The following is a 26,930-nucleotide window of genomic DNA, read 5'->3' on the forward strand; positions in this document are numbered from 1 at the left end:
CTCAGCAAAGACAGCCGACTCAAAGTTTGTCCCTTGGTCTGAGTGCAGTTCCAAAGGAATCCCAAACCTACAGACAAACTCGGTGACAAATTTATTTGCCACGGTTTCAGCCCTGGCATCGGGGAGGGGATATGCCTCCATCCACTTGGAGCAGTAATCCCCGATCACCATGATCCAAGAATTGCCACTGTCACTCCAGGGCAGTGGCCCCAGCAAGTCCACAGCCACTCTTTCCATGGGCTCCCCAACCACGTACTGTTGTAAGGGGGAAACTCTCCTCTTTACAGGAGACTTCCTCCTTCCGCAAAGTTCGCACTGTCTTATGAAAGACCTCACGTCAGCGGTCATTCCTGGCCAGTAATACCGCATTTTTATCTTGGCCAGTGTCTTTGTGACACCCAAGTGACCGCTCGTCCGACCACCATGAAGCTCACGAAGGACCTCTTCTTGAAGCTTCCTCGGAAGTACCAGTCGCCATGTGACTGACTTCCCATTGTCGGACTCCCACCTTCTGCAAAGCACCCCATTGCGCATTTGCAACTGGTCCCAGAGGGACCATAGCGTTTTGTGGGCAGCCGAGGTGTCTGAAACAGTTTCCCAAAGAGGTCTACTGTTCAGCTCCTCCTTAGATTTAACAATCCAACTCATGCTGGGATCCTCCAGCTGTGCTTGCCCAACAGCATCCCTCGGCATACAAGGTTTGGCAAAAATACCCCTCACCTCAACCTTTGGAACTCCTGGATCAGCAACAACTTCTCCCTGACCCACAAAAATACCAGGAGGTTCAGCACCCTCAAACTCATTAGGTACCTGGGGTACCTCCACTGCCTCCTCATCATCATCATGCCGACCACACTGCTTACAGATCTTCCTGGACAGCCCATCGGCATTCCCATGCTTTCGTCCAGGTCGGTGTTGAATGGTCAAATCATACTCACTGATAACTTCAAGCCATCTAGCAAGCTGGCCCTCGGGGCTCTTAAAATTAAGCAACCACCGGAGGGCAGCATGGTCAGTGCAAAGGACAATCTTCCTACCATACAGGTACTGCCTGAACTGTTTCAAATAGACCACTACCGCCAACAACTCCCGCCGTGTAACACAGTAGTTCTTTTCAGCCCTACTCAATTTGCAGCTGGCATAGGCGATAACTTGCTCTTCGCCTCCGTCAACCTGGGACAAAACTGCCCCTATTCCAACTCCACTAGCATCCGTTTCTAAGATGTAGTCACTGTCTGGCACAGGGTAAGCCAAAACAGGAGCTGCCTGCAACTTCTGTTTAAGCTCCTCAAATGCTTCTTGGCAAGCCTCGGTCCAGACAAATTCTCTTGACTTTTCAGTCAAAGTATGCAACGGTGAGGCCACCTCAGCAAACCCACGGATAAACCGCCTATAGTAGGAAGCAAGGCCAACAAAGCTTCGCACTTCCTTCACACACTTAGGTGTTGGCCACTCAGCCACGGCTCGCACCTTTTCAGGGTCCGTAGCTACACCCTTGGACGACACAATGTGTCCCAAGTAGTTAACCTGCTTCTGGAACAAGAAGCACTTACTTGGCTTCAATTTCAACCCAACTTCTCTCAACCTGGAGAGAACGGCTCTCAGTCGCTCGAGCTCCTCCTTGACCGTTTTGCCAAATACAATGACATCATCCAGGTACATCAACAGGGTGTCCCACTGAAGGCCTGCCATTACTTTGTCCATCAGCCTCTCGAATGTGGCTGGGGCATTGCAGAGGCCGAAAGGCATGCATCTCCACTGATACAAGCCATTTCGGACCACAAAAGCTGACTGCCTACCGGCATCCTCGTCCATGGCCACCTGCCAATATCCCGAAGCTAAGTCTAATGTCGAAAACCACTCGGCACCCGCAAGAGCATCGAGTGTCTCATCAATCCGAGGCACATGGTACGCATCTTTGATGGTCACCCTATTTAAGCCTTTTTCCGGACTAACACCACATTAGCAGCCCAGGGGCTGTCAGACGGTTCAATAATCCCCCTCTTCTGCAAGTCCTCTACTTGCTTCATAATGGGATTTCAAGCTATTCATGGTGACAGACGACTAAGATGGAAAGCTTGCGATAAGCACCATGCAATATCTCTTTTTGAGTCTGTGTGGTTCTGATAAGAACCGGAGAGGCTCAACGTTTCGGACAATGTGCTCTGTCCGTCGTCAGGAGACTGAAGAGATGCCGACGGGGAGTGGGGCTTATATGTTGGTTGGAGGTACTGGAGAAGAACACAGAGCCCATGACAGAAAAGGGGGAATATGAGAAGTCAGTCATCATCAAACATTCCCACGCCGAAGACCACACCATCAACTGGGAAGAAGACCACCTCATCGCCAACATTGAACAGTGGTACCCAAGACGCATTAGAGAAGCCTTGGAAATCTCCAAGCACCCCACCGTACCTCAAGACATCGGCTTCTCCATCAGCGATATCTGGCAGCCCCTCCTCACCTCCCGGTCTGATGGGTCCTCTATACCCTAAGACTCCCCCCCCCCCGCCCAGGGTCTCCTATACCCAGGCAAACTTCCCCCACCACAGCCCATGACCAACTGACATGCATCAGTACCCAGGAGGATCCACCGTTCCACCTGACCACACAGCAGGATCCGTCACACTCCAGTACCTCCAACCAGCATATAAGCCCCACTCCCCGTCGGCATCTCTTCAGTCTCCTGACGACGGACAGAGCACACTGTCCGAAACGTTGAGCCTCTCCGGTTCTTATCAGAACCACACAGACTCAAAAAGAGATATTGCATGGTGCTTACCGCAAGCTTTCCATCTTAGTTGCTTCATAATCTCCCGCTGATTGCACAGAGGGTGGCGCCTTGGCCTCTCTTTGATTGGCCGGGTATCACCAGTATTAATCTGGTGTCTCACCACCTCTGTTCGCCCTATATCCTGCTCGCCTGAAGAAAAGACATCTTGAAATTCAACCAGGCAAGACTTCACCTCAGCATGATAATCCTCACCAAGGTTGACCTTACTACGGTCAAACAAATCATGCAGGTGACTTGGGAGGTCTCCTCCAACCTTGCCCGTACATTTCCGACTAGCAACAGAAACCGAATCAACCTCCACTGTTGCAATCGTGCCAACGGCTGTCCCCTTCCGAACTACCCGTTTCTCCTTGTTTGGATTTAAAATCCGCAGAGGAAGAACCTCTGCCCTCAACTGGACCAGTGTTCTGGCTAGCATTAGGCCTCGCTCAGCCAATTCACCTCCACTTCCCACAGGCTCGATGATTGCTGGCTGATCAGCTGCCTTACAGATAGTGGCTACCTCGCCAGGCACAACAGCCTCATGACCTGCAGGAATTTCCATGGTTTCAGCCACGAGCACCCTTCCAATGAATGGCTCTCCGGTACTGCTTGTACATTTCAGCCACTCGCCATTCAGCCTCAATTCGAGACTTTGGAAATCTAAATTTCTGCCAGTGGGCAACAAGAAATCCATGCCCAATATACCGTCATATTTGACATCGGCAAATATTGCTCGCACTGGGAAAGTTGCTCTCCCCAATTGTACATCAACCCAGGCAACACCCATCACTGACAGTTGACTGCCATCGACCTGTTGAATGTTTGTGCTGTCCATGTCTAGCACAGGCCTCTGTTCTTTGGCCATTTCCTGGTAGACTCGACTACTGACCAATGTGTCTGTAGACCCTGAGTCCACCAGGAACCTACAGCTTGTTCCCCTTACAACACCATCTATGAACAACCCATATCTAGGCCGAACACCCAACTTAGGCTGAATGCCTATAGGCTCTCCGCCTTCTGATTTCCGCCTCTTCCTGCCTTGCTTGGGCCCTCTGGAACATCCAGCCTGCCCGCGGGCCCACCGGTCGGCTGGCTGACGTTTCCCTGCTCACTTCTCTGCTTGTGATGCTTACTGCACTCACGAGCGAAATGACCAGCATCCCCACACTTAAAACACTTCAACTCACTAGGCTTCTTCCTCCCAGGCTTTGGTGATTGCCTTGGGGGGGACTTCGCCTGTCCACTTGGGCTTGGACCTTGTTTGCTGAGTCCTGTCAGCAACTCAACCATCTGGTCTAATCTCTTTGACTGATGGCCAGCACTTTCCTCGAGTTTCTGAAGACGTCGCTCAGTGTCAGAGTCGATAGCCCTCGCGAATTTCGCGGGCTTTCCCTCGGCTCTTCTCTGAACCTCAATCTTTTCGAAGTTCTCGGTCTCAAGAGCGGCCTGTATCGCTTGGTCCAATGTTTTGGGACGAACACAATGAACGCCTTCCCTCACAACCTGACTACTAATTGCATCGACAAATGATTTTTACCAAGGCGCTCTCGGGCCACTTCAGGAATTTCAGGGTAAGCCTTCACCGTGAGATCACGGACTGCTTGGCCCAACTCCTGCAGAGTCTCTTTGGGCCCCTGTCTTCTGTATCTCAATTCCACCAAATAGTTTTCGGCCTGTCGTCCAGGGCCGAATCTTCTCTCTAACACCTTAACCAGTTCACGGTAAGTGAACTTCTTTGAACCATCGCCCAGACTTTGTAGGGCATCACCCTGAAGGCTGGCAGCCAGAAATTCTTCTGCCTGTTCCTCACTCCACATATTTACCTTGCAGCATGCCTCAAAATGTTGGTAATAATCGCTCCACAGAACTTTACCATTGTATCGGTCGGGGGTAATTGTAGGCCTGTGAGGCTTACTCTGAGGTTTACTAGGAACCCCACCACCGACTAACCTAGACTCCTTTTTAAGGGACCAGGGCCCCTCCCTAGGTGAGTCAACCTCACCAACAACTTTGTTGGATTCCCCCACAGTTGGGCGAGTTAGAAAACTCAACAACTCGCTGTGTAACTCTCGCTCCTTTTCGGCGCAATCAACCTCACGGTTCAAAAAAGGATTGGTGCTAGGACTACGCATGGGAATAGGCCTCACAGGCGTACTCTCAGCTTCCCTCGGCACTTCCTTTGGAATCAATTCCGGCGATGTACCAACACAGGAACGCTGTCGTGCCTTCAATGAGGCATACCCTGAGGTATCCTCAGGCAACCTCCAGTCGACTTTCGAGTCGACCTTTATACGAGGCATATCCCTTCCCTTAGGTGTATGTGCCTCACTCACAATCTCAGGCTGTGAACCTTTTTTAACAGCCTCTAGCTCAGCGGAAAGACGATCCCGCTCCCACTTGAGCCACTTAACCTCCATTCTTGAACGGTTCAGGTCATCCAGGACAGAACCCTTGTCAGCCCCCATCGAGCCAACACCACTGCCCTTAACCTCGCTCATACTGGAGTTCCCTCCTGAGCAGGAATCTCAGTCTCAATTAGACTCTCTAGACTCGGCCACTGGCCACTTGGCGATATTGGTAGCTCACAGGCAAATTCAGGCTGCGGGACAAACAGTCCCAAGCCTCTGGAATTTACCAACCCTTGTGTACCTACTACCACCTGGTGAATTCTCAACAGGATTGGCAGTTGCTGTCCTGCAGTATGTCGCAAGGATCGCAACTCTGCTCGAATCCTAAATAGAATCCCCACCAATGTCACTAACCCAACAAGGAACACGATGTACAGGGCAGTAACTACCCAGGTAAGCATAACCCGCCTACCTCGTTACAATTACCCTCACGGTGCACCTCAATGAGGTTTACTGACAAAATTTTCCAAAAGAAATTCCCTTATGCTATTACTCTCTACAATCAGATAAAATCACAATTCAATCCTAAACACTGACACCTCTTGTGGTGGACCCAGTAACTGGCCGGATCAAGGATGGAATTGACCTGGCCCAACCCCACAAATATATGTATTAACCTTGAGCAAGGATGAGCGGCTACCCTGACACAAGGGGGGATATCAGTTAACGAACGGCGGACTAAGCCTAGGGGCAGTTCATTGGGTGGAAGTTTACCACCAATTAGGAAAGACTGGATTTATCTGGCAATACAGTAATGAAACACAGGGAAACCTAAATAAACCTCACAGTGACAAAATGGAAAACATTTATTACAGGTTCATGTGTTGATGCATGGAAAAACTAATGTCAAAACTTGAACACAAATACAAATCACTGGCATATAGCAACCTTCAGTTTTCACTGAATGGAGAGTACATGTATGTTGGGACCAGAACGTTAAAGTGGGTGACCAGGCAAGTGGGTACTGATGAGGGAAACATTCATGATGGCGGTACATGGATACCCCCACACACCCACACAGGTGTGTATAATGGGGAGCCCCCATATTGTTCCTCCTTTGTTTGTACTTAAACTTTTTTAGAAGACGAACCATATATTTTGTACATAATTGTCAATCTGGGATGCTCTATGAATCAGGGACTTATTAGGTTTCCCAACTGAATGCAAAAACAAACTCACAAACTTTGCTTCATGACTGCAGTCATCAAAACTGGCAATCTGTATGTCAGTGCAACAGTAAGCCTTTTTACCATTACCTTATAATTTCCTTGCTTTGCTGTACAGCACCTTCCTTTATCAAGGGTAGCCATGCATCTGATCTACATGTAACTGCAGTGATGTTGAATTCCAAACATGCAGAACTATCATCTGTAGCTTTCACTTCAGCAGCAGCATAAAGGATGTCTTGAAATATTCAGCTGATATCAAAACGTAGATAATCAAACACAGTGAACTCATAACAAAATGGTTTGTCTTGAGGGAATAACAAGAAATATGCACATTGGGTGTTTTGAAAATATGAAGGAAACACAGTGCCTTCATGTTTTAAGGCATTTTTCTGAAGTGTATCAAATTAAACCTGCCAACTTCTTTCTGTTCTGAAGATCTGCAGAGACTTCAAATGACATGGGGACCGCTTGAAAATATCAGGATCTTTTTGCTGATAACTTTGCACTATTCTTCCGAAACCAGTTTGAACTATTTCTGCCATTGTCTTTCAATAAATTATAGCGATTACATGTACATATACAAGTAAATCTCACTTCCTGTTGGTTGCAGTCTAGCTACGGGTATTTTAAAGAAGCTGTTCCCACCCTTCTCAGGATCCATCCTGCTTCAACTGCACTTCATATCAACGATACCAGGGACTTGTGTGAAGACCACCCTCATGACTGTGCTGATGAACATCTGTATCATTGCAAAAGGAAACATTTAAATATTACAGGCGCAGCAGTTTCTGTTTCTTTTGTTGATGCATGGGAAAACTTGTGTGAGAACTTAAAAATAATACGACGTACATGTGCACATGTATGCATTCATTGGTATAGTAACCTTGGGTTCTGGGGAGTATGTGGGGACCCAAATGTTAAAGTGGGGGACCGGGCATGATGGTACATGGATGTTCCCCCCCCCACAAACTGATTCATGACTGGCAATCTGTCTTTATGTCAAAGCAACAGTGGGCCTTTTCACCATCACCTGTTAATTTCCACGCTTTATTGCATGCAGCTTCCTTTATTTTTGGTACTTGTGCCTCTGATATCTACATGTAACTGCAGTTATGTTGAATTCCAATGTTCAGAAATAACACGGAGAACAGATTTATCTCCATTCTCCAGCTTTCATTCCAGAAGTAGTATGAAGGATACCTATACACACAAAGCAAATAAGGAAATTCAATTTTTCTATATAAACAGCTTGCAAAAAGAATTACAGGTCTACATCCAAATTTCATACATGTTTGGATATTTACCATGAACCCGTAATGACATGGGTTTGTCTTCGGGGGAGGGGGGCATAGAAATGAAATACAGAATGCACCGTCAGTGTTTTGAGGGACTTTAGTCAGTTCCATGCCTATGTTCAGCACCCCTGTGAAATGTCTGAAAATGTACAAGTATGTATTGTGCTCCATCCGGATTAGATTTGCTTTTGAATAAAATACATCTTACTAAAATGGTTGAATAATGTACTTGGGAGGGGGTTAATGAATATGTGGAAGTTGATGTCTGGATTGTGCTGAACACATATGACGTACACAATCACTGTTAATCACCTTGCCATGATTGGGGTGATCATATCGAAATGTTAAAACAGGCCCTTTTTAGAGTTCAAGTTATGTCAGTGCAAATTCAGAGCTAATTTGGGTCAGTTCTCTTTCCCTTAACATCACTGTCCAGAGCTACAGAGCACAGAAAGTGCAGCCAAAAACTTGCAATTAAGAATGTTTTGCCTACCGGTTCCAGCACTTCGTCCAAGGCCAGCTTCCAAACCCAGCTCGCTGCAGCGCCGCACGTATGTCTGCTTGTTAGGCTCGGCATGCATGGCATGGGCTAGATGAACCCATGCCCACGAGTTATCATGCCCAATCGGTGTCAACTCCTTGTGCAATTTCTAGCACCGCGTTTCATGAATTTGGTTCCAGTTCAGCTTTCGTGGGATTACTTTGGAATCCTCTGATCAAGCAAAGTCCATTAAGAACTCAGCTGGTGCAATTTCTGGTCCGGGAGGTCCCAAGAGCATGAAGAGGTCCTAAGAAAACACATGCGCTCGTCGAAAACATCGTCCCGATCGAATCCATGTGTTGACGTGTAGTACCGCGGAAATAGTTGATACATGCATGAACGATTGGTGTTGAGTACTACTTTAAACAATCGGTTGAGGCCTGATGACACGAAATCTCAGATTTCATTTTTATCAATATTTTGCAGGATTTCTTCACAACTTTCCATCCAAACCATGCATTAAGACTGCGCGACAATGCTTACATCGACCGATCGCGCAGATCAGCTGTTAGCGCAACAGACATGCGCATGCAAACGCTTAGGCAACACTTGTATGTATTTACAAAGGTAATTGGTTTCAAAATGTGTACAAAGTCAATGGGGCTGAAATAAATATTGAAAAATCAATAATAAATCACTTGATGACGTCATCTTGACATCATTATTTTAGTATTATCTTTGTTTCAAGTTTCTTCCTTGGTATGACTTTGATGACGATCGAGTAACCATAATGATGTCTCAAAAATGTGTACAAAGTCAATGGGCTGAAATAAATATTGAAAAATCATTAATGAATCACTTGACAACGTCATTATGACGTCATTGGTCTAGGACCATCTATGCATAAGGGTTGTTTATTGACATAAGTTTGATGAAGAGTTGTGGGTTGAAAAAAACGTGCACAAAACAAATGGACTTTTTTTTAAAGGAGGAAGAAGGAAGAAACTAGAGCTCATCTGTCTGTTTACCAACAGAACAGAGGTTTTTTTCGCATTCTTTTTACATTTGAACAACTACGGCATCATCACATCAAGTCATTTTCCGTATATAACACTCCTCTTTTAAGTTATCTGCCAAGTTTCAACCTGATAGAACATGTACTTCAGGAGATATTGGGCTTTAAACAGTGCACCTTTATTTCACGTGACTGTTTCTTGATGACGTCATCATCACATTAGGTCAAAAATCCTCTAAAGCACTCCCTTTTCAAGATATCTGCAGGATTTGAACGCAATCGGATATCTACTTCGGGAGATACAGGGCTTTAAATATTGCACATTTAGTGTCATGTGACTTGTCTCCTGATGATGTCATCATCAAATAAGGTCAATATTCCTCTAGAACATTCCCTTTTCAAGATATATGCAAGATTAGAACCCGATCGGACAGCTACTTCAGGAGATATAATGGCTTAAAGTGTGCACATTCAATGTCACGTGACTTGTCTCCTGACGACGTCACCATCACATGAGGTCAATATTCCTCTAAAGCACCCCCTTCTCAAGATATCTGCAAGATTTGAACCTGATTGGTTACGTACTTCAGGAGATACAGTGCCTTGAAGAGTGTTATCTCCATTCACATCAGTCTGCAAACCCAGCCTTATTTGAATAATCATAAATTTGCATTGTCATTCTAAAAAACAAACAGGACCACTATAGATGACATCTGTTGCACTATCCTGAACATTTTGGCGCGAAAATGAATTTCACTTTTGATAACTGTGACTGAAAGTTGTACTGTGTGATATACACTTTGAAAGTACTCTGACACTCATCGGCAAACGACGCCATGTGGGATCTGCAAGTTAAGGGTCTGGTGTTGTCATTGACTTCATCACCCCTCTGTTTGGGGTTCAGGACTTAATACGTCCCCACGCAGATCATCAGGTGTCACACCCCTTTTTTAATCAACCAAAAAGTAGAATCCAGGCAAAATTAATAACATTTGACATTTCGATAATGTTGATAATGTCCGTTATGAAAATAGCAATTGTTGATGACGTCATCATTAAATGAGTTCAATATTTGCCTGAAGCACTTCCTCTCCAAAATATAAGCAGGGTTTCAACCTAGCACAAACACCGACAGACTAATTCTATTGAAAAAAACTTAATACCTATTACCACTTTTAAACAATAAGCCCACTTTTGTTGAAAACCGGAAGTAAGGGTCACGTTATTTGACCTACACGAGATGAACTCAAGATCCTGGTACTTGCTGCAAACAGAATGTTGCGGGAGGCAACGTAAATACGTAAATATTTCAGAATTATCTTTGTTTTACAGTTAGTGCTTGCTGTAAGTTTGACGACGATCTACGTTTACTAAGGTATGAAAATAGTGCCTCGTAAACGTGTACAAAGTCAATGGGCTGAAAAATCAATAATAAATCACTTGATGACATCATCATGACGTCATAAATTTGGATGTCTCTTTGCATCAGGTTCTTTGTCGGCTGTAACTTTGGTTACAGTTGAAGATCGCCAAAGTACCAAAATAGTGTCATGAAAACGTGTTCGAAGTAAGTGGGCTGAAATAAATATTGAAAAATCAATAATAAATTACTTGATGACTTCATCATGACGTCATTGTTCTATGCACATCTTTAAACAAAGGTCCTTCAATGATTTAAGTTTGATGAAGATCCAAAGTTACTAAGAGACAAACGTGGGTGGTGGAAGAAACGTGTTCAAAACGAAGGGGATTTGGGGAAGAAAAAAAAAAATGAACAAAAAGAATGCCTTTTTCGCAACTTTCGAAAACGCCAAAAATCAGAACAAGAGTAATGCCTTTTTCGCAAAACTGCGAAAAGCCTCCCCAAAAAACAGAAAAAAAAGAATGCCTTTTTCGCAACTTGCAAAAATGCCCAAAAAATAAGAAAAGCAAGAGCTGAGAAAAAATAATCAGAAAAGCAACAGTAGCTGAAACAGCTAAAAAACAAGAAAAACTAGAGGTTTGACCGTTGTTAAAACAACGGCAGGCTGTTTTGGCATTTTCGAGAAAGCATTTCCAAAATGACGTCATGTTTCTCGGACCATCTGTGCATAAGGGTTTCTTCATTGGTATAAGTTTGTTGAAGATCCAAAGTTGCAAAAGCACTTAAGTCCCGGTGACAAAAAACATAAAAAATTGTTAAACATGTACCTTAAACAAAGAGAGAGAGAGAGAGAGAGAGAGAGAGAGAGAGAGAGAGAGAGAGAGAGAGAGAGAGAGAGAGAGAGAGAGAGAGCGCTTCGCTCTGAGGAGATGCGGGTCTGCACAATGCCCTTTGGGAACTTGTTAAAACTAAATGTAAAATCCCCTAGGAATCCAACTTGGTCTCAACTCTTGAAGAATCTCATAACAAACACACTTATCTCTTTACTGTCAATTGTCATAGGCCCTGTCATCTGATAATTGTTGGAATAATTAAAGCAAATTTGGAATGCAATCACCGGACATCATGCTGTACTGAGTACATATATTACTCTTTGATTAATTTGTGATTACCTAGCAGTTTCCTATCCTCATTTAAAAGTTGAGTGGACCCACTACGTCAAGGTGGCAATGCCCCCCACGTAACCTTGACATTACAAAACCCCACAGAAACTTTTTATTAGACTTCCAGTTCGGTTTGTACGCAAGACCAAATTTCAACATCCTTTCAATATGTGTGGAATAAAGTGACCTTGATTGGGATCGCAGATAGCAACACAATGTTTCCCTTGCCGACTAAAAAGCATAATGGGCAATGAACGATGTAATGAATAGTTATTTCAAATATGCGCACTAAATTTATTTCGTGTACATGTACCTTAAGCTCGTATAATTAATAGACTACCAGTGTTTGTAATTGTTGCTTCATCCCAGTGGAACGTACACAAAAATATCAATCAGGTAGTATGTATTACAAAATGTTGAAGTTCATCTCGTGAGGGCGCAGTTCAGTTTTCTCATAAGGGTTTGATTGCCCAAATGAAGATCTGCTACAGTTGCATTCACATTTGATCAACCCTGACGGTCTAGGATGTATGTAAAATCTAAAAATCAGAGGACTGGGAACTGTTAAGGCTATTGGTATAAACAAACTAAGAAATGTCAATTTCAAAGATGGGAAGAAAAATAATGTAAACATCAATTTCACACAATTCCTTCAAAAGTATAACTCCTTATTGCCTATTGAATTTGAAATGGACAAATTTGCTAGTGCACAGCAGCACAAACTCTGAATGAAGAATTTAAGTGCATGTTGAAAAATATATTCAAAATATTGAACATGAAACCTGGTCTAGAGGTTGAAGGATTATCAGAGTTGAATACTCAAGTGTACTACTCTTTATGAAACATTCCGGGAACAAGTGCATTTGTATGTGTTTTAGGAGGTTTTACTAAAGTGTATTATATAAAATCGGTGAAGTGTTTTTTCGCCATGAAGATTTCCAGGCATACATGCATGTGCACCTTTAATGTCATTATCGCATGATGTCAATATTTGCCTAAAGCACTTCTTTTGAAGATATCAGCAAGGTTTCCACCCAATCAGATATGCACTTCAAGAGATAATGCTTGGAAGAGTGCACATTTAATGTCATGTGACTTGTCACAAGATGGCGTTATCATCATATCACATCACAGGGGTGAGATTGACCAACGATAAAACTAGCTGAAAACAGCTGAAAAAAAGCATAAAGAAGCTGAACTTTAAAAATTTCCCATAATTTTGCACACAGCCAGTGAGGGACAATTCATCGAGTCAATGCTGACAAAAGCACTCCATTCTCATATATCTGCAAGGTGTGAACCCAATTGGGCGTGCATTTCAGGAGATAGAGCACTTTAAAGGATGCACCTTTGATGTCATGTGACTTTAATATCGGTTGATGACATTGTCATCACATGAGGTCAGTCTCCTTCCCTTCATAACTATCTGCAAGGTTTCAACCCAATCAGATATGTACAATACAAATACAATACATACATTGTTTTTGCGGAAAGAGCGCAGATTAGAGATTGCAAACGTTTTTCCCTTTTGGCATTCCAGATAATGCAATCTGCTCTCAATGCTTGGAAATTTGCTCCAGGCACTGTGCACTGCCTATGTTACAGGCAGATATTGCACGTCAATGCACACAGTAGCCAATGCACAGTACATGGGATTTTTGAGTTCACAAATGCTGTAAGTTTTTTGTTGTTGGCGCTTCATCTGTATGAACAAATACACCTGTTAGGTACTTAATGCAGCTGACTCCACTGTTTTAACTGTCATTTAATGGACAATTCATGCTTATATCTGTTATAAAGTTGATTTTGTACCGAATTTTGAAGAATAAAAAGGAATAAAATGGGCTTTTGGTCAGAAGAGGAGGAAGAAGAAGGAAGAAAAATACAGAATAAAGGAATTCCTGTTTTGCAAAATTGAAAAAAAGCCAATTAAATGGTTTTGTCAGTCTTAAAAGGACAGAACAAAGGGCTTTTTAGCATTTTCATTTTTTGTCAAGAAAGAAGCATTTGTTCATTTGAGATACTTCCACATTTCCATTTCTCACTTTTGCTTAAGGATGTACCTCAGAGCTACAAATATTTACTAAAAATAACTCTAATATTTTCTTTGGTGAGTCATATCGAGGAAATGTGCTAACCCTTTTATACATTAGAAGATATGGAGAAGAAAGTGAAGACATATTTAACATAACTTCGTCTGATCACTTTTTCTCCATTTCTCACTACCTACCAAATTTCAACCCAAGCAGACAGGTACATAATTGTTACAGGGGAATGTCACGTGATTTCTCACCAGATGATGACATCTTCATATGAGGTCAATATTTACTTTCCTTTTACGTCACTTTCTTTTTGAGATATAAGCAAAGTTTGAACACAATACAACGTGCAGTGAAGGGATATAGTGCTTTGTACATTACACCTTTAATATCATGCGACCTACACGTGTTACTTAATGGAGTCATCATCACATCAGGTCAATAGTCGTCTAAAGCCTTCCCCTTTTAAGGTATCTGCAAGGTTTGAATTCAATCAGACATGTACTTCATGAGATATACTACATTGACATGTCGTCATCATCACGAGATCAACTGCATCTGTAACACTTCCCTTTCTAATGTCTGCAAAGTTTCAACCCAGCAGACATGTACTTAATGAAATATGGTCCTTAAAGGATGCACAAATTTGAGATTTTAAGCACTTTGTCATCCCATACAATGCCATCTGCTCTCAGTGCCATGTGCTTGGAAATTTGCCAACTCTTGAGTATAATGCCCTATACACTGTGTGCTGCCTGTTTTACAGGCAGATAATTCACGTCCCCACACATAGTACCCAATGCACAGTACGCGAATGGGACTTGCAAAACCCTTTGCCTTTTCTGCAAAATTGCAAAAAAGCCGAACAGAAAAAAAAACCTTAACAGAAACAAGCGCTGTTTCGGTGACCAACGTCACCGGAACAGCTAAAAAACAAAATATAACAAAAAAAAAAATCTTAAGGAAAACAAATGAAAACGAAGATGAACCAAACAGTATTACTAAGTGATTAAAGTCTGATCATTTAAAAAGCAATTTATTATTATAAAATAATGACAGACTCACCCCAATTATTCCACCAATTAGTTTCTTAAAGTTGTCTCGTCTACTTTTTTCACTGGTAAGTTTCTTGTGATCTTCTTTGAATATAAAGCGACGATCGAAAGTCTGAAGAGCCTCTTGTGTGACTCCTGGTATCTGTAACATCACTTCTTGGAGGACATCGAATCTAGGCCGCTACAATAATTATAATAGGATGTAAACATATCATTAAATTGAAAATGAATTAAACAGAATATGAAAGGATATGACCATTTTTAAGGGCCCATGAAAAGTGGTTTTATTAGTTTTAATTTTTTTTAATTTTTTATTTTTTTATTAATAAATGAAAGAAAAAATGTTGGCAAACCTGAGAGGTATCTTATTAATATAGAAAATTTGCATATCTGTGATGTACATTTGAGAAGACATCGTCATGTGCTGCTAGTGTATCAATGCTTGTCTGGGTCAAGTTCTGAAAATTTAGTCCTATTTTGGGTGTGTTGCTTAACAAGCTTTCTGACTAAAGTGAATTTCGGCAAATTTGAAAACTGGAAGTCAGGCTGACCAGGGCCAAATGGTCAGGACAGACAGCAAGCTCCAAACTGTGCAGGGAGCATTTCAAGCTAGAGTGTTTTCTTCAAAACATGTACGACTCATTTAGGATTAGATTTAAACAATTGCCGAAACCAGGCACTATGCCCACGATCTCTGGGAGATCAAAGAAAGCCCCAAAACAAAGATGAAGAGGAGTATACCAGGCAAGATATGGGATGGAGGGGTACCCACCCACCTGTCCATCCCTATTCACACTGTAGACTATTGTTACCCAACACATCCCCCCAGAAGTCTGTAAAAAATTCCTGAGATTCTGATCAAACAATGACCAACACAAAGGCGGGGGGGTGTTCTCTGACCCATATCTTGCTTCAAATGAAGAAGGGCTTTCATGAAACACAAATGAGAAAGGATAAAAAATGCTTCCAAACTGCCCCTGGCTATTCCACTCAATATTCCCTTGTGTATGGATCGTTGTGCCCATTTATGTATGCCGCAACACCAATATGTAATGCAGTGACTGTACCGTGTGTGCATCATGTTTGTGGACACGAACACATGCATGTATATGTACAGTATATATTTTACGTTCAAACATTCCGTGGGCTGGTCCAGACGTACCAAAATGGTGTCTTGCTATAATTCTGCTGCTATTTTGGGTGGGCTCTCAAAAGTGTGCCACATATAACACCATCATTTAGTAGGATAAACATTCATTAAAGGGATCAGTGAAAAATTAATGACAACAAAGGGAACTTTATTTCATTTTTACATCCTCACTGTACCATTGGTATACTAATGAACATTTTAAACAGTTAAGTAACAGTTTGTCCACAGATGTCTTCATGCAGCCTTTAAACCCGGAACCTTAATATAATACTACGCATGTTGATCATTTGGTTTATTTCATTTTATTTCCCATACTATACACGATTTAAATAAAATAAGGTAATGAAAGTAATTTAAATAGTATGGAGGGAGGTCAGACAAAAAGCCGAAGCTTTTACGGGGTCTGCCCCCTGCAAAGATAATACATGTAAATTTAAAATTCTCTAGAGAAAAAATACCAAAATTAATAATACAGAGTAATGTGTGAATATCTTCATTAGTTCAAGTTAGTAAATAGCTGTGTACAACAGCGACACAAAATCCTAACTACAGATTTAAAAATGTATAAATACAACTTTGGCATTGTTTAGAAGAAATCATACTCTCAGTTGTCCGTCACATTTAATAAAAGTTTCCTATAATGCCTTTTACAAGTTGCAATTGTCGTCATTGGGCAAAGAGATCTGAATTAGTTCCAGAGAAGGGGGTCCCTGGTATCTAACAGTTGAAAGGCGAATAGATGTTCTGACTTTATCAATATGAAGCTTATTTGAAGACCTGGTGTTATAATTGTGAATATCAGTGTTCCTTGCAAAATAAATTTAATATTCAGAGGCAGTATTCCTTTTCCAAACTTCAAAAGATCTAAAAAAAAACACCAATGGTATGTTCCAGTTTGTCCAGGCTAGATGTTACTTTATAAACTAAATGAATCAGGGCAAGTTGAGTTGAATGTTTTGCCCTGAATCCATATTGAAATTGTGCAAGTATATTAAATCTAGACATAAACTGTTCAAGGCGGTAAGCAACTAATCGTTCCAACAATTTTGAGAAGCAAGGCAAAACAGATATAGGGCAATAATTTTTGGCCTGGGAACAATCCCCATTTTTGAAGACAAATAACTTTAGCAATTTTAAGTTGGTCAGGAACCTAACCAGATATTAAAGAAAGATTGAAAATATCAGTTAAGGGTTGAAAAATAAAAGGAGCAATATTTTTAATAAGAATATTATGAATTTCATCATAACCCATGCTTTTCTTATTACGAAGGTTTCTAATACAATCAAGTTCTTCCTGTGTAATTGGGCTCAAAAATAAGCAGTCAGGGAAGCTACATTTTAAACATTTCAAAGAGTCAGAAGTGCTCTAAATCTTTACCAATATTTGTAAAGTATTGATTAAAGTGTTCAGCAATCAATTTAGAGTCATTAGAGTCACAATCCTTAATTTTGATGGGTTGAAAAGGCTTAGTATTTTTAAGTTTTCTAATCAACATCTCATTGACGATTTTCCAGGTATTTTAGCTTTCTCTCGCTCAAAAGAAGCGGAAGCAGTATCTTGCATGTTCTAATTATAGAAGTTAATTTGTTTTTATATCTGTTATATTTTAGTTAATTGACCTGTGAAGGATTTTTGAGATATATTTTATAAAGTTTATTTTTCTTACTTATAGATTTTAATAAGCCTTTAGAAATCCAAGGATCTTTTGATTGTTTCGAATTAGATTTGCATTTGGTATAAGGCATATATTTATCAATCAGATCACCTAACTTGGCTATGAACTGTGAATATTGCACATTTACACTTTCACTTGTGGTTACAGAATCTCAGGTTACTTGAGCTAATTTGTTTTTCAGAGCAGCAGTATTACGGGCCGACGTATTTCTTTTCCATACATAGCCACTTCTGTGTTTAGCTTGAACAAGGCCCTGGCTAGATAATATAATTGGAAGGTGATCACTGAAATTTGATAAAACAATAAAAGTAGAGACTGCTGTTTTTCGTAAAGATATCATCAATCAATGTGGCCAAATTTTCAGTTAATCTAGTAGGTTTATCAACAGTAGGGCGGAAAAGATATGTATAGAAGAAGTTTAGTGCATCATTAGTACCAGAATGAGTTTCACTGTTTAGTAAATTCATATTGAAGTCCCCATTAAATAACAGATTTTTGATTCCCATTCAATTTTCTCAAGTACTGATTCAAAATCGTCTATGAAGGTCTTGAGGGAAAGACTGGGGGGTCGGTAGACCACACCAATAAGAGTATTTCTAGTATTAGCTTTAATTTCTATAAAAAAGGATTCATATGACCGGGTAGAAATCAACAAATCAGGATGTAAAACAGACGACAATGAAGCTTTAATATACATCATTATGCCTCCACCTGCATGATTATGTCTCTTTTTAAACTCAATATTGTAATCTGGCATGGACACGATAGAATTGGGGTCTGATTAAGCCATGTCTCAGTAAGGCCAATAATTTGGAATTCAGTCCCCATTTTTTTCAAATGAGTGCTGAAGAGAATCATAGTTTTTGTTGAGACCTTTTATATTGGCATGGTATAACAAAGACGAATCCCCTATCGCATGACGTTTAGCTCGTACCTGTTCTTCACTAAGGTATTCAGATCCACACGTACTAAGCATGAATTCGGAGTATTCAGCATCAGGTGGTATGGGATTAAATATGTTGTTGTTTGAATGATTGATGATATAACCTGCTGTCGAGTGTGAATCAGTATTGGCTAGGCTATTTGTACTACTTAAATAGCTACTATTGGAATTGGGCATGAGGATTTAAATAACAATAAGGCATTGATGGACCTGAAAAGACTCGACTAAAAGCTGTTTCCAGGGGCTTCTGAAGGGCGTCCGTAGAAACCATCATCAACACAGTATATCAGCGAATTGACAATATTTACCTCTAAAAACTGAATATGGCCCAGATGAATATTGGTACTAACTAGATATACCAAACTTTCTACATTTAACATCAAAATCGGGATGAGAGGAAATTAGGTATGCATGTATTTAAACAGCCAAAAGTTGCATGATTGTGATGATTTAAGGATAGTCATAATTTGAACTAATGAAGGGAAAAGAAATTTAAGAACAAAACTATAAAAACCAGGAATAACAAGCAGCTACAGACTTGAACTTGCAGATGTCATCAGAAGGATTGCACTTTCCCTGAGGCGGAACATCTTGGCACAGACCAAGGGATATAGGTGAAGCTGACCACTGAAAAGATGCCAGGTGTCTTTCTCGAAGTTTCTTACATTACATACATGTAAGCTGTAACGTTGTCTGATATGAAGATGTTAGATCGCTTGAACTTGTTATTCTTGCGTGTTCTTGATGCGTTTTTGAAGATGAATTGCCAATCAGTGTAACGGAGTAGTCGGCAGTGGATGGGACAGGGAACGGGGTGTTGCAGACCGATCACTGCCGTCTGCAGAGCCGATAGCAAGGCGCCGTCGAGTGGGGGTACGGTGAGCTCTCTCGATCTCAATCAATGTTGCCACCCTCCAGCTTCACATGGTTGCAGAAGAAATTTGACAAAAATTACTGGCAAGTTAAGCTATCTTCAGCCCCCTCTGGAATGCTGTTTAGCATGATGTTGTTCTTCTGCTTCAATTTTCGAGGTCATCAATGCAATCCTCAAGCTTAGAGACACACCGGTAATTACCGTTTGCACAGTTGTTAATAAGGCCAATACATTCCCGGTGTGTATCACCAATCAGGTTCAAGCTTGTCTTCAGTTCACTGATTACATGATCATGAGTGGAGACAGTCTGACTTACATCAGAAAGCTTGATTTCCAGGTTGGATATCTTGTCCCTCATAGCGGCAAGGGTCTCCAGGATCTTGTCAAGTTTACTATTGACTTGGTTGATTGCATCATGACAAGCACATCGATGACCACCATCTTGACTGTCACTCGGGGTCGGCGAATAAGAGCGAGGATCTTTACTCTGTTTTCTCAATGATTTTGTGACTTCCGTTGGCTCAGACATGATCATGATGATTTCAATGCAGGGATGAGATTATGTAACTTGTGGTCCCTTGAGAATAAATGCTATCTTAATAAATTTTCTCAAGGATTGATCTAAACCCCTCTCTGTTAGCTACCTGCCACTGAGCCTCCTTAAAACAATGGGGCATGCCTGCCCCTAAATGCTTTGCATGCTTGCCATAACATCAGGACAAGCTTGCCCAAAATCTTTGCCAAGCTTGGCATCGCCAAGCCCACTTTTCCTTGGTACACTTGCCAACCTTGCCCACTTACTAGCCCCAAGGGGGGTTCTAACCTAAGCTTTAATAATATGTCACATATCTTATGCCCAAATTACTTAACCACTTTTCAAATTACTTTAAAGAGTGCCGTTCTATCTGCCGTTGGTATATGATTGGTAAGCCCCACCGGTACAAGTGACTGCTTGACCTACTGTTCAAATATTGATCACAACTTCCTATTGTTTTAAAATGTTCATATTGAAATTCTCATTTGATAATTATTTACTATATTCTCCCCCCCCCACCTATTGTGGGTTGAGTCTACCACTGTATACTGACCAGATTACCAATACATATGCATTATTTCCTGGTCCATTACTTCCATTCGCTGAAATCTCGATCACTAATATTGCGCACTCTCTCACCCCCCACGATGATGCGCGAAGTGCACCGAGGCCGTGTGGGAAGGAGGAAGAGAGATTGGTTATCTGGTAGGTATGCAGTAGTAGACTCAACTCACATTAGGTGGGGGAGAGTCTACAGGGTTTCCCAGGATGACAAGTCCATTGAGAACAACACCTCTGGAAAGTGTACATACAGCCCAAGCAGGAGGATATGCTGGAGAGGGATACCATGCATATGCTTCATGTGTTTCGCTGTGGTACAGTGCACATGGGGCACGCTTCCAGTGTGCTGTTCCGCTTTTGGTTACAATCATGGCAGATATTAATATTATCAATGATACAGTCAGAATTTTGATTGGTGTTACCAGTGTATAATTCCAAAGGATGTCAACACTGTACTTAACAATGAAAGAAAGCACCACATTTAAGTAAATGTTGAAAGGTCAGGTAAAGCATACTCATGAGTCACTGTGCTGACACCTTAATTACCCCATCCAGTTTCAGTAAAATTCTTATGTCAAACTTTAAAGCACAGACAGTATTAACATTTTTATTACACTATCATCTTGGTAACCCCCCAAGTTCAGTGCACATAAGCCTTTGGCCTTTCATCCATCCATATCATCTTGTAATGTAATAGGATCAACATCCTTTCCAACAACATATTTCTTTTTTCAGGTGTATTTTATTTTTCAAAAAAGTACTGTATTTCTTAGCTATCCCTAGCAATCCATTCTGCACCCCAGAGATATACCCTTGAAACGTCTGCTCTCAATGCTCACACAGTCCATCACCTTCAATTGCATCCTCCAGTCCTCAGCAAGTAAAGCCTGCTGATGTTAGCCCCAGGATGCAGAATACCATGCACTCTCACCAGCTTCCCCGTCTTCCAGTCAATAACCTTCAATTAACTCCACCTTCATAGTCCAGTCAGCAATCCAAGCACTAAACCTCATTAGTTCCATTGCTCAGGTATTTACCACCTGCACCATCTGACTACCATGCAGCTTATAAATCTTTGTTCTCCTGATGTACTCTTGGCTAAGTTTTCAATTATCCATGTATCATGCTGTCCACCTCAAAAGCACAAAGATACTTGTATCCCTCACTCTTTTCCCAACACCTTCAACCATGACCCATCAGGCAGAGGAATGCCATCAGAATCTACACTCTTTCCTGTTCTCAAAGTCAACACTACACAATTATTATTTTTTCGTCATCATCTTATCATCATCTTCATCATGATCTTAATTATGTTCAAGTATTTATGAAATATATATGGTTTCCTCACCAAAGATTCGTAGTGTTGGAAGGTCTTTTGAACCAGCAATGCCAGACAAGTGTCATGTTGTCCATGGACTTGAAGACCAAGCAGAAGACAAGTGAACAGATACTTGGCAGCACCAAGAGTGATGGGTTTTTCCACGATCTGTAAAATCATAACATTTCTATCTGATCAAATCATATCTGACAAGCATCACAACAGACAAGATCTTTAACCCTATACAGACTGGGGATGTTCTCTGTAGAAATGTTGCCACTTCTCCCAAACCACTGCAAATATCAAATTGTCCTTTTGTGACTTGTTTTCCAAAGTCTTGCACAACTTTTTGTAGTGCCACTCCCAGAGAAATGAAGAAAAAATTACCCCCCCCTTAGAAGATACAAACCTTCCTTTTATTAGACCACAGCCTGCACAACCAATCGGCCTAGGGATCACCAGTTACCATGGTCACTCCCTTCTGATTGGTCAAGACACCCAGCAGGAAGTGCACTCACCCCATTGTTCACCTTGGCTGTATCTGAAGTCATTCCTTGTTGAGCAGCCAACGATTAAACATCATAAGTTCTATGCAATCATAATAATCTCTGCATAATCTTTGCTCATTTTATAGCTTTCAACCTCTCGGGGCTGGCCTATATTTTGATACCAACATTGAGAAAATTGGACAAAAGGTTTACATGTTAAATGTTGTTGCAATAAAGGGTAAAGGTTCATCCAAAAACTGAAGTTTCTTTGCACTTGTGGATGTGTCATTCAGACTTGTTGAAATAAATTCCTTTACTTGCAAGTTGTATGTTTTCCTTCTCATCATGAATGCCACATCTAATGCTGATGTCAGAGCAAATCCATAAAAATTCAAAATGATAAAATTCAAAAGATAAGATTTGGAAAGGCAAATTTGTTGACCTTTTGCAGCTCTATCGTGAGAATGCGCACCCAACTCTTACTGAGGTGGGTAAGGGTACTGAGATATTCGCGGTGGAGGGCGGGTGCATGAACCTGTGGTGTCTGCCTGCTAGAATATTTTGTTCCATAAATGGCTATCGGCCTTTAGTATCTTCATGGCTATTACATAAAGTGACACATTTCCCAAGTGGGGCTATTCCTTAAATATGAAATGATCCATATGGTGTCACACCAATTTCCAAATTTTGAGCCCATTGAGCCCAGGTACACGGGAGCTGTGAGACTCAGAGTGTCTCCCTCGGCTACCAAGCTCCCACAAGTCGTGCATGAAAAGTTGGATAAAGAGATCCTTGGCTGCATTGCTGACCCCTTTTCTGAGCCCCCACTCCCTCATTTACAATGTTCTTCCATCAGATTAGTACCAAAAAGTGCACCAAATTCAGTTCCAAAGTGCAGTCCCGCCACCATATTCATCCTTTTCAAAGTGGCGAAAGCCACCCGAGCTGAAGTGGGGAAGGATGGGAGGGAGCGGCTTAGCAGGAATAAGTATCACTAGGAAACCCGACCCACTCCAGGTGGGGGAGGAGTCTCCTGCGTTCACATATCCCTATCCAGCCTACATATGCAGAGTGGCACCAAACCCTGGACGTGGGTCCGCATCAGGAGTGTCGTTACTAAACGGAATATAAGGCAGGTCTCGCAAGAGTGAGCACTCGTCAGGAGAAACTATTAAGTAAAAGTATCCACCGCCTAGCCTGGAACAGTGCTAGACAAGATCGCTCTGCCATAGGCTGTTTTGCTCAGCAGAACATCTTTCAGGTAGCACTCAGTGAAGGCGGAGGGAGATTTCCAGCAAGCGACCTGGCAGATTTCAGCTAGAAGAGCTCCTCTGAAGAACAACCAGGACGTACAGGAGGCCCAAACATCATCGGTCCTGACATAAGTCTGGGTCGTCTCATCATGTTGTGCCAGCCAGTCTCAGTTTTTGAAGATGATGGCTGAGACTGTCCATCGGGCAATAGTGTCCTTTGACGCCGGGTGAAAGGGTTTTGTTATGGTGACAAAAAGATGGGAATCAGATTCCCGGCAATGCTTGGTCCTGGCAAGATACCTCTTGAGAGTCTGAACTGGACACTATCTCTTGTCAGTGTCATCTCCTGAAAGTGAGGTTATATCAGGAATGAATTTATTGGGAGGCCAGAAGGTAGGTGTCTGGTTTTTAGTCAGGAACCCGATGGTTGGGATGAGACGATGCTCCCAGCAGATGTGACCATTGGTAATAGACAGGGTACGTAGCTTGCTACCTCCTCTCGATAAAACGACCGTGAGGAGGAGAACTAACTTGATGCTGAGATGCACGTTAGATGCATCAGCCATTGGATCAAAGGGGGAACTCGTAAGAATGCGAGGAACGCTTCCGAGGTCCCAGGATAAGACAAGGTGTTCGACATAAGGGCGCTCGACAAACGTCCCTTGAAGGAGATATTGGATAGCAGCATTGTTGGAGACAGTCAAACCATCGCTGAAGCCTGAGTGGACAGCCGGCAAGGCTGACCAGTAGTTGCGGATGATGGCAACCTCGAGGCCTGAGTGGAACAGATACATATATATGAAGAAGTCTGCGATGGAACTCAAAGGAGCTTCGTTTGGAGAAACATCGTGGTCATTGCACCATTTAGTAAAATGTTATAGTCAGCTTTTGTACATCCTGAGAGTGGACAGTCGTCGACCTCAGGCCAAAATAGAGTGGACAGTCGTCGACCTCAGGCCAAAATAGACGCAGCGTCTGCAGTAGGGCCTGACCGCCTGAAAAATTGTTGGACAACATGCAGCATGTCAAGTAAAGACTCTTCTGTGGTGGGTGGAGCATCCCAGACTTGGGCTGATGGAGGATGTCCTCTCTGACCGGAAGGACCAGCGGCCGTCGTAGCAAGAGTCTTGTCAGTCTTTGAAACCGCAATTGGAGAGTGAAGAAGAACTGACAGCTACGTTCTATCTTAGACAGGATCCATGGGATGAGGGAGATTGAAGGGAAGGCGTATGCCAGAGGGCCCGACCAGTCAATCTGGAGAGCGTTTGTCGCCCACACCTGCGGGTGGGGAAACCTGGAGCAGAACGTTGGAAGATGGGCACTGTTGGCGGGAGTGAAGAGGTCGAATAGAGGATGTTCAATTTCTGCAAAAATCTGGTCTGACAACATTCGGTTGAAGAGTTCACTCTGTTGGTCGGACAGGGCCCCCTGATCGATCGTCTACATGAAGAGCTGCCACGCAAGGGCGTAGGGTTGAGGACAGCACGTGCCACCCTGGTGACTGACGTATGCCACTGTCGTTGAGGTGTCGCTCTGGACTCGAGCGGAACGAAAGTCCTGTCAGAAGTGGCAAAGAGCGTTGAACACTGCTGGAGTTCTAACACGTTAATATGTTTGCCTCAAGAGGCGGTGTCCTCAACCCCGGAGGTGCGGGGAGTGGAGGAAGAGAGGCTTTCCATCTGAGTAGCAACTTGTCTGTCATCATAGTCACATCCGGACTTGGAGGGTAGAAAGTAACGCCAGCCTACAAGCAAAAAGAGGCTAAAGTATTCGCTAAGAAATAAAGAACGAACCTTGTTATATTGTACTATGTTCAAAGTGGCTGTTTGTATCCTTGAATTAGAGGACTACAGCGGTATCATTGCATGCATCAGGAATTTAGGTCATTCCACATGCATTGCAAAAAGAGAAAACCGCAGGTAAGAAGTGTCCGAAGATGGAAGATTGCTCCATGATATACATGTAAGTATCAATATATCCTATTTTATTCAGCATCTAAGTTTTATTGTACAAATCCCTTCTACTTGCTACAACAAAGAGCGTGAGCAGATAAAATGGTGAAACTGACAAAAAAATTGCCAAGTATGCACCTTTTTTTCATTTACTGCAGGCATATATGAACAAAAACTGGTGGTGAGAATAAAACACACTCAGTAGGCTGATCGTATTCATAGCTCCAGAGAACAGTGGCGTGATGCCCATATAGCAGATTTCTTTGTTTCCGGCCTAGCTGGCCCCCGGCACGGGAGTGACGGGGCTAGCCGGCAGTCTGATGTGTAGTGTAGTGGTAGAGTTATGAGCTATTGTTCGAGCCACGGTCAGGGTTAAGTATGCGTGACCCAGACTTGCATTCACTATATAGGGGCCATATGAGCACATGACGTAAGGCGGCCACGTAAAGCGTACATGAAACTCCTGCATGTCTGGATGCTGCAAAAAGTGACCAGATCAAGGCAGAGGCGTAGGCCTAAATAGGAAACGTCAGTGTTGCCCACTTGGAGGGGGTAGACTGGCCCGATTTCTGAGCGGAAGAAGCACAGCAAGCAGAAGCTGGTAAGGAACCCAGCAGGCGGCGGGGCGTCATTCCATTTCCTGCTGGGCCATCGGTAGGCAGGGTTGCTCGGGGATGTGGTAGGTAGCAATGCTTGGCATCTGCACTGATCGCTCAACCCGATCAGTAGCTATACGGAGTGGCCGTCAGAGATCAAAGGTAGTGTTGCAGTAGTCACACGCTCAACCCGATCAATTCAAGCAGTGGGCAAGGTTTGCCCTGTTAATAGTACATGTGTCACAAGATAAGGTAACCACTACGGCGAGTAGCAGAAGAGGCAGCACTACTGGTGTTCCAGGTGGCACAGTGAGTGTTGGATGTTCCCCGGTGAACATGTGGCCAGGTAGCCACAGAATAAAAAAATGACTAGGTGGCTATTTGGATGGATCAGGTGATCCAATGTATGTACTGTGTGTCAGGTGTGCTTTAGTAGACTTGCATACTAACCTCTTAAATTCTGTCTATAGCCGATGACAATATAGGCCACATGCCACTTGTATTCTTATTATTGTCGCTATGTGTATTTCATCACCTTTACCATCCCCAAGTACATAGGGTGGGCTGCTTTTCTCTTAAACTTTACTTTTTGGCTGGGGATAGCAGTATGGATCGTAGAAAATATAAACTTCTCTCAGGCGTCTTCTCAGAGGGTCAGTGTCAAATGGGTGGCCAAAAGAAGTGGTTCAAGGACCATCTTCGAACCATTTTGAACCAGAGTGGCATTCCGCTGGGGCATTCCTCTTGCAGCCAAATACTATTTGTGGCATGCTTTGTATGGTTAGGCTGTTAAGACATTTGGGACCGCATGCATACATAT

At 42.5% G+C, this 26,930-nt stretch overlaps 1 protein-coding gene across 3 annotated transcripts in view; it reads right to left on the reverse strand.

The window, feature by feature from the left end:
- The window catches only part of xpo5 (exportin 5), a 357,136-nt gene that overhangs the window by 27,501 nt on the left and 302,705 nt on the right, over positions 1-26,930 (reverse strand). For all 3 annotated transcript variants that reach the window (XM_022232992.2, XM_022232990.2, XM_022232991.2), the window contains exons 27-28: positions 21,852-21,989; positions 14,775-14,945 (exon numbers count right to left, since the gene is read on the reverse strand). In XM_022232992.2, coding sequence (XP_022088684.2) covers positions 14,775-14,945; positions 21,852-21,989 — 309 coding nt within the window. The remainder of the gene's footprint in view (positions 1-14,774; positions 14,946-21,851; positions 21,990-26,930) is intronic.

The sequence above is a fragment of the Acanthaster planci genome, linkage group LG01 (assembly GCF_054643075.1).
Source record: "Acanthaster planci isolate LZ-2023a linkage group LG01, COTS_SCS, whole genome shotgun sequence".
NCBI classification, from domain to species: domain Eukaryota; kingdom Metazoa; phylum Echinodermata; class Asteroidea; order Valvatida; family Acanthasteridae; genus Acanthaster; species Acanthaster planci.